The 7,900-nt window shown below is 44.6% G+C and overlaps 1 protein-coding gene across 1 annotated transcript; it reads right to left on the reverse strand.

Moving 5' to 3' along the window:
• Positions 1 to 1,335: 1,335 nt before the first annotated feature.
• LOC123131735 (uncharacterized) lies at positions 1,336 to 7,574 on the reverse strand. Its single transcript, XM_044551410.1, has 5 exons — positions 6,423 to 7,574; positions 5,990 to 6,219; positions 3,629 to 4,257; positions 3,439 to 3,494; positions 1,336 to 1,561 (listed from the first exon to the last, which is right to left on the reverse strand). The coding sequence occupies exons 1-3, from the start codon at positions 7,570 to 7,572 to the stop codon at positions 3,631 to 3,633; spliced, it is 2,007 nt and encodes a 668-aa protein (XP_044407345.1). The 5' UTR covers positions 7,573 to 7,574; the 3' UTR covers positions 1,336 to 1,561; positions 3,439 to 3,494; positions 3,629 to 3,630.
• Between the last annotated feature and the right edge of the window lie 326 nt (positions 7,575 to 7,900).

Genomic DNA, 7,900 nt, shown 5'->3' on the forward strand with positions numbered 1-7,900 from the left:
GACAAGCTAGGATGGTGTAGTGGAAGACCAAGCAAGTCGACGAAGAAGACACGAAGGAGAACCAGACAAGCTAGGATGGTGTGGTAGAAGACCAAGCAAGTCGACGAAGAAGACACGAAGGAGAACCAGACAAGCTAGGATGGTGTGGTAGAAGACCAAGCAAGTCGACGAAGAAGACACGAAGGAGAACCAGACAAGCTAGGATGGTGTAGTGGAAGACCAAGCAAGTCGACGAAGAAGACACGAAGGAGAACCAGACAAGCTAGGATGGTGTAGTGGAAGACCAAGCAAGTCGACGAAGAAGACACGAAGGAGATCCAGACAAGCTAGGATGGTGTAGTGGAAGATCAAGCAAGTCGACGAAGAAGACACGAAGGAGAACCAGACAAGTTAGGATGGTGTAGTGGAAGACCAAGCAAGTCAATGAAGAAGACGGAGGGGGCAAACTGAAAAGTGCGAGACAAAGTTTCAGTTGTGAAGGGGGGCAAACTGAAAAGTGCGAGACAAAATTTCAGTTGTGGAGGGGGCAAACTGAAAAGTGCGAGACAAAATTTCAATTGTGGAGGGGGGCAAACTAGAAAGTGCGAGACAAAATTTCAGTTGTGGAGGGGGGCAAACTGAAAAGTGCCAGACAAAATTTCAGTTGTGCAGGGGGCAAACTAAAAAGTGCTAGATAAAATTTCAGTTGTGGAGGGGCAAACTGAAAAGTGCCAGACAAAATTTCAGTTGAGGGGGCAAACTGAAAAGTGCCAAACAAAATTTTAGTTGTGGAGGGGGCAAACTGAAAAGTGCCAGATAAAATTTCAGTTATGGAGGGGGCAAACTGAAAAGTGCCACATAAAATTTCAGTTGTGGAGGGGGCAAACTGAAAAGTGGCAGACAAAATTTCAGTTGTGGAGGGGGCAAACTGAAAAGTGCCAGACAAAATTTCAGTTGTGGAGGGGGCAAACTGAAAAGTGGCAAATAAAATTTCAGTTGTGGAGGGGGCAAACTGAAAAGTGCCAGAGAAAATCCCCTCTTGCTTGCTCCATTTTTTAGCTACTGAATTACTATGCATTAGTAGCACCTGTTGCTTGCAGACTAGTTTTACTCTTCGGGGGAGGCCTACTCTACTTGAGCTAGTTTCAGTTTGACAGAGAAATCAGAGGAAAAGTATGAGGCTTCAGTTTTAAAGTGGCCTCTGCTAACTTCAGGTAGCTCACTGGTAGTTAATGCATGACAGCAAGCCTGGCCATTGAACAACATGCAGATAATATATACATACATACGTAGGGCTATGTTTGAATAACATCCAGAGTTCAAGAGTATAAAGCAACAGCACCGACAACACAACAACATCGAAAGTTCAAGATCCAAAGTGCACCGACAAGGCGACAACACAACAGCATCCAAAGTTCAGGATCCAAAGTTCAAGAGGCAAGTGCGACAAGGAAACATAAATAAGTCTTGCTGGGGGCACAACACAACAAACCCCTACATAAAACAATAGCGCTAGTCAGGCTCCAGACGGGGCGGTGGAGTCCGGTGCTCGGCGATGATCCTACTGATGCTGCCTCCAATGCTGTAAGAAGCCACAAATTTTGTATGTCGCGTCAGCAATCGCTGGAAGGTATCATACAAGGTAAACATGCTTGGAAATGCGCAAGAGTTTGATTGTGAATGTGGTCAATTTCACACACGGGCTTGCTTTGCAGCCATGTGCTTAAGGCACCAGTGGCATTTTTAAGTTTGATGTACCAAAAACTGCCAACCTGCACTTCATTCTTCATTACAGGTGCTTGACTTCATCCGTGTGAAGGAAATTCCAGCTAAGCATATACCGTATAGTAAAACGGTGGACCAAAGATGTTCGCGACATTCTCTTGGCACACCTTTCCGTGCTGATCTAGCCTTTCGACCTGTCATTCCGGGCATCTGCTTTTGATGTGCTATTTGCTCTCTTTTCATAAGTGTAGCTTACATGATCAGTTTTGTACGTGCACTATACTTCTGTGTTGTATCTTTGTTTTTCAAGAAGCGGCAGCATGCTCCTGTCAGTGTTATTTTATTGCTATCCATTAGCATGTGCTAAGAGAAGTGAAAAGGGTGTATATGCATGTACCAATGCTAAGTAATTTAGCTGCTTTCATCAATTCAGCAACATTTGTGAGTGCATGTGTTGCCCAGACCACAGAAAGCAAGTGAAAGATGCCGCCACCTACCAGGCACCACCGAACTTTCTCTCAGGAGGCGCCACGAGGTGGCGCCCCAACCCCTAGTGTGGATCAATCATGTTCTAAGCAAATCTTCACAAAAATGCCCACATGTCATGTAAGATAGAACATTTATATGATTATTAATATTAATCGGGTAGTCCATTGGGTGACCCATGGGTAGGTCCTTGTGCCCATACCCTACCCATGACTAAACGGGTTACCCATCGGATTTTACCCATGGGTCAAGTTGCAACCCATACCCTACCCATTAGGGTCGGGTGCCCATGGGCAACGCTGCCCATGGGTCAGATTGCCGGGTCCCCATACGAAATGCTTAGAATGAGGACAAGGTTCTGCACAATATACCGACGAGACAATGACAAAGAAACAAGTGAACTACCTGCCTGGGGAGATATGAAGCAACCACGCAAACCTACTCGCTGCAAGTGTAGAGGATCACTGGAGAAACAAAAGCCGGCTGAATTGAGACTGGGTGCAGGGGCTTGAGTTTTACAAAAATTAGTCGGCACTGATGCCAAATAGTTAGACAGTAGGAATCGAATTCCCTCCAGTTGTGCATTGCAAAGGGTTCTTTGTTATCTTGTATGCTGAGTTGTTGGGCATAAGTTCAACCTGGGCAACTGAGTTGTTTGTTAAAATTTGCCAGCAATGGCATCCTGAAACAACATTTTAGAGTAAAAATTACTTGCATGTCAACGTGCGTGTGTTACTTGTGCTGTAATGATCCCCTAATTCCTGTATGGCTTACCGGACTGATTTGGTACGTGTATTTTAGACTGAATGAGGGTTGATGTGCATCTAAAACTTCATGTCCTATTTATACGTGGCAGTGGCAGTCATGTGTGTTGTAGACAGAAATTGCTTAGGATCAAATCCGTGCCCTGTTCCGAATTAACGGACTTTTTTTAGGGCTAGACAACAAACAGAAGGGTAAGAATTGGAAGAAAATGGACCAGATTGTTAGTTTTCCATCTGTCCGAGTCTCTGATGGCAACAGGCTTAATAAATGCTGGGCCATAGTGGGCCACGCATCAGATTAATTGGACAAATACAACTCAGATACGACCGCTTATAAAACAGAGAGCAACACATGTTAAAACTGAGACCACGAGTAATCCTACTGAGCATGCTACTGTTTCACACTAGCTACTGGTTCAAACTTATCTTGCTTGTAAAATCAGAGATCACGAGTTTAACAAATTAGCTATTGGTTCAGACTTACCAAATTAATAACATGAGCTCGTAAACTTTTTCTCCATTAAATCACCCCGCTTGGACCTGCACATTAAAAATGTTTAGTAATAAGTTTTCAGATGAAAGTGGGAAACTAATATCATATCTGGAAAAAAATACTAAGCCTAAGTTAAGCTCACAAATCAAGATAAAAGCCTAACCACTATCACTCCACACACCTTCAGTAACCGTCGAGTACATGATCATGCTTGTCCATGACAAGGCGAGACCAAGCAACAACTATTTCCAATGTGGAGCCGTCAACTGAGCATCTGCAACTATCTGTCTGAGACTGCTGAATAGGAAATTCGATGTGATATTTTCGAACAATACTGAGTCCAGACTTTGAATATGCTCCTGTGATAACTCTAAGTGTGCCCTGCAACGCCACTGAAACAACATTTCTTGACAAAGAAAGATAACCATCTGATCCTGCACGCATCCTTTTAGCATGGCAGTCAAGCAAGATGACTTCCTCCGCGCATCCCTCCGTTGCAACAGCAGGAGAAAACAAGCAAGAAACGTTACATCCATATTTAAAAGGCCACTCCCCTTCAACCACACGAACACCAACTATTGTGGCCTGGATTGCTGCAGCAACTCGCCCAATTCTTATCTTTGCTGTACAACAGCAGTTGCTGATCTGCATGGTGTCACACCGCATGATGGAGCAGTAACTTTGGTTGGCAATGAACGATGTTGTATGTTCAAACTGTGCTCCATGCTTCAATTTCAGGTCAATTTGAAACAAAACAGGTTCACCAGCCACAATTGCACGAGACGGGCCAATCAAGTGCAAGAAAGGGTCCTGCAAGCATCAAGTTCATCAACGTCAGTCACACACATCAAGAAAAACAAGAGTTCTTTAACTAGACATAGTCTAACAGAGATTACATGGCCATAATTTGGCCAAAAACTGAAAGAAATAGTTCTCAAACAGATCCTACTAATCTCTCCCACTATAATACACCGGTTATGAATTTGGATTTACAACCGGCACCTACTGCTTCCAGACCCAAAGAAACAGCAGGTCAATATCCAGATTTTACAACCTTTGCATATCTCTAACCTCCGTCAATCACACAGCCACCCAATCAGGCAGCCAATGTCAGCCAGATTTGCTCAGCCTTTGCCCATGTGCATGCCACATTGCTTGTGCGATAAACAGAAATAAACATAGCATGACCGGGAAGAAACATATATTCAAGCATGATCTGGCCGTTTCACAAGGCAAGTAGTTCTTCTACCTAGCAGACTAACATCTAGCCAGTCAACTAGCAGTTCAGAAATCCAAAACCACAGAACCAGTCTAAAACTGAACATAATCTAATTTTGCAAAGTCAAATATACTGATGCCAAATAAGGGTCGAGTGTTCCAGATCCAACTGACCATGCAGTACCATGACCTACATGCAAATTCAGAGTCTGCAATTCAAGAAACATGTTCCAGAAAAACATATTCCCAAGACTAAAACTGAAAATAGACCCAAGGCTATACATACAAATTGTGATGAAACAACTGGCTTCAGATCACACACTGCCTCGAGATAGCAACATCAAACCAAAGCATCCATCCATCCACCAGAACTCAGTTACAATACGAGTAAAAAAGAAGGTTATGCTTTACATTATCACCAACATCCGCGCAAGCAAGAAATCAAAACTAGTAAACTAGTCCAATACCCCAAGTATCAAGAGTGGAATAACTTAACAGAAGTGACATGAAAAATACTAGTTGTATATGTGTAAAAAGAAACTAGTATAGCAACACAGCCAGGCTCCAAATGTAGTATAGAAACACGCACAACCAGGCTCTATGTGTAAGAACATGAGAAATTCTAGTTGTACATAGACAAAAAGGCAGCATTCTAGATATCCACTCCATTTAAAGTAAAAGCAATTACGTGTTCTTTAAACTCAACCATCAGTGAGTTAATAGTAGAAGAAATCACCTCAAAATTAATCTTTGACAGCAAAGAGAGGACATTTAGTCATGTGTACACTTTTAGGGCAAATAGAAGGTACAGGATGAACTAAATAATGAATGCCTAGCTAATTCGAACCAGTGATCATACCATGCACAACAACACAACAAACGAAGGACAGTTCATCTTGCTTTGTAAAACATCTATCTTGTTGTCTGCCACAACAACACAGCTTAGTAGAAGTCAAGCTCTCTATCAAAGCTTACTTGCAGTGCAAGTGCCTGCCATCATACAGAAACAGCCTCAACACGTACTACTTTAATTGTTTGGCTATTTTCTTGCTGATTTGCTCTATGCTCGCTAAATATGGCAGAAAAATTTCAACATACATACTGCCTGGCCTGCATAACTTGCGTAAAGCTGATACCGACTAGTTTGAACCTTAAACGAATCTGGTTACACAAAACAATCACAAGGTATGTAGGTAACCAAAAACAACTCAGATTAAACTACAAACATTACGCAACAATTATAACTTAATCCTTTGCCACACAGCCAATGTTCTTCATATAATCCTTTATAACAATTAGACAAGAAGATAGACATTATACAAACCTCTTTCTTAATTCTTTGGCAGTTTGCACTTGACCGGCGGAAGAGAATGTTGAGGTTGTGGTCAAAATCATCCCGTGCAGCGACCACGCCATAGACATCAAGTGGCCAACTGAGATTACGGTTAAGATTAACGAGCTTGATCGAATAGATCTGCAAGGCAGGGCCTGCCACAGACGATAATGGGAAAATTCCAGGAGTGCAAGCCGTGAACTGCATAGGACTCAATGTCGCTGCAGCACAAAATAAAGAGATTGAGGACTGTTAGAAATTGAGCTACTGCTGAATTTAGAAGATTGGAAACTACGCATATATAAGAAGAGTTGTATTTTGCGGTGATATAGAAGAAGGGCATCGCATTTCATTGACGGATCGAGGTACAATTAATTAGAGAGAGGAAAACTAAGATAGCTATATGGCAGTATTTTTGGCTTACTTATGTCGTCAAAGGCACCATGTGTTCTCGTCGAGCATCCCCACGTAGCATCCCAGCCGGCACGGTCCAAACAATCTCCATGACCCTTGGCAGCAGCAGATTTGTGCCTTTTGATAAGCTCCGAGATGCCCACAAGCGCATTGAATATGAGACGCAGCTTCTCAATCTTGTCCGAAGATATGGGGATTCTGAATTTTTGTAGAATGGGTACGAAAGAGTTGAAGCGGTAGAGCAACTGCTGCGTCTCGATGAGCAGGAAATCCATTACATCCTCAGCCTCACAACCTAGGTATGGCAGATTCACCTTCCTCTTGAGTAGATTGTCATCGAGGGACAGATTAGACCTGATGATGTGCTCTTGACCAGAGCCATTGCCCCGGGAGGTGACCTCTGTCCTGAGGAACGAGATCTCCCTCCTAAGCACCTCAAGGTGGCTAGAAAGAGCAACAACCAAGTCATTGGCCATCTGACCCATCTCCTTGCCACTGGCGTCTTTCTCCGTCCCCTTGCTAAGTCCCGACTCCATGCTTATGTGGGGCGAATCTGTGCCCATCTCATTGCCGGAATCGGAATCGGGATTCCTCTCAATCTCCATCCCCGACTGCCTCATGATGGTGAGGAGTGCTTGCTCCTTGGTCCAGAGTATCTCCTGCTGAGTTGAGAGTATCCTTTGCGTCGCCGGGTCCTTGGTGGACTGGCACCTCTTGTTGAGTTGGTACCGAACCTTCCTGAGTCTCTGGTGCTCCTTGCTGAGTTTGCCCACCATATCCTGCTCTTTGCCGGACTCGATCTCGGTCATCCCCTTGCTGGAATCCCTCTCCATCATCTCCTTCCTGAGTCTCGACTCCATCCTTATGAGGGATGGGTGCACCCCCGAACTGGCCATGTCATCGCCAGAATCGGAATCGGAATCGGTATCGGAACCGGAAGCCCTCTGAATCTCAATCCCGGACTTGCTCATGTTGGTGCGGAGTGCGTACTCCTCCATCCAGAGTTCATCCAGCTGATCCAAGAATATCCTCTGCGTCGCCGGGTCCGTGGAGGATTCACAACTCTTGATGAGTTGGCCCCGAAGCTTGCTGATCCTCTCCTGCTCTTTCATGAGCTTTGCTTCCATCTTGCTGATTTGGGACCCTGAAGCTCTGCCCATCTCATCGCCAGAATCGGAAAGGGTGTACTTAATAATCTCCTCACGGGACTTGCCCATCAGCTTGAGGATATGTTGCTCGTTCGACAAGTATCGCTCTGGGTAGCCAAGAGTGACCTCTGCCTGGCCGGGTCCTTGGCTTCATTGAGCAGCCTTGTGACAGTGCCGAGAATTCCTGAAAATCTCGAGTTTCTCATAATTCGTCCTCTTGCTGGACTCGATCTCCGTCTCCTTCCCGACTCCACCCTCCATCTCCGCCCCCTTGCTGGACTCGATCTCCGTCTCCTTCCCGAGTTCCCCCTCCATCTCTCTCCGCCTCCGGCCGTGGATT

Source organism: Triticum aestivum, chromosome 6A, assembly GCF_018294505.1.
Source record: "Triticum aestivum cultivar Chinese Spring chromosome 6A, IWGSC CS RefSeq v2.1, whole genome shotgun sequence".
Lineage (NCBI taxonomy): Eukaryota > Viridiplantae > Streptophyta > Magnoliopsida > Poales > Poaceae > Triticum > Triticum aestivum.

What these genes read in the sequence shown, in the direction of transcription:
- LOC123131735 (XM_044551410.1), bottom strand. Translation starts at nt 7,572, where the DNA reads ATGGGCAGAGCTTCAGGGTCCCAAATCAGCAAGATGGAAGCAAAGCTC. An exon ending in TGGTGCCTTTGACGACATAA is followed by an intron (nt 6,220 to 6,422) that starts GTAAGCCAAAAA and finishes TTTGTGCTGCAG; the next exon opens with CGACATTGAGTCCTATGCAG. An exon ending in GCCAAAGAATTAAGAAAGAG is followed by an intron (nt 4,258 to 5,989) that starts GTTTGTATAATG and finishes TGATGCTTGCAG; the next exon opens with GACCCTTTCTTGCACTTGAT.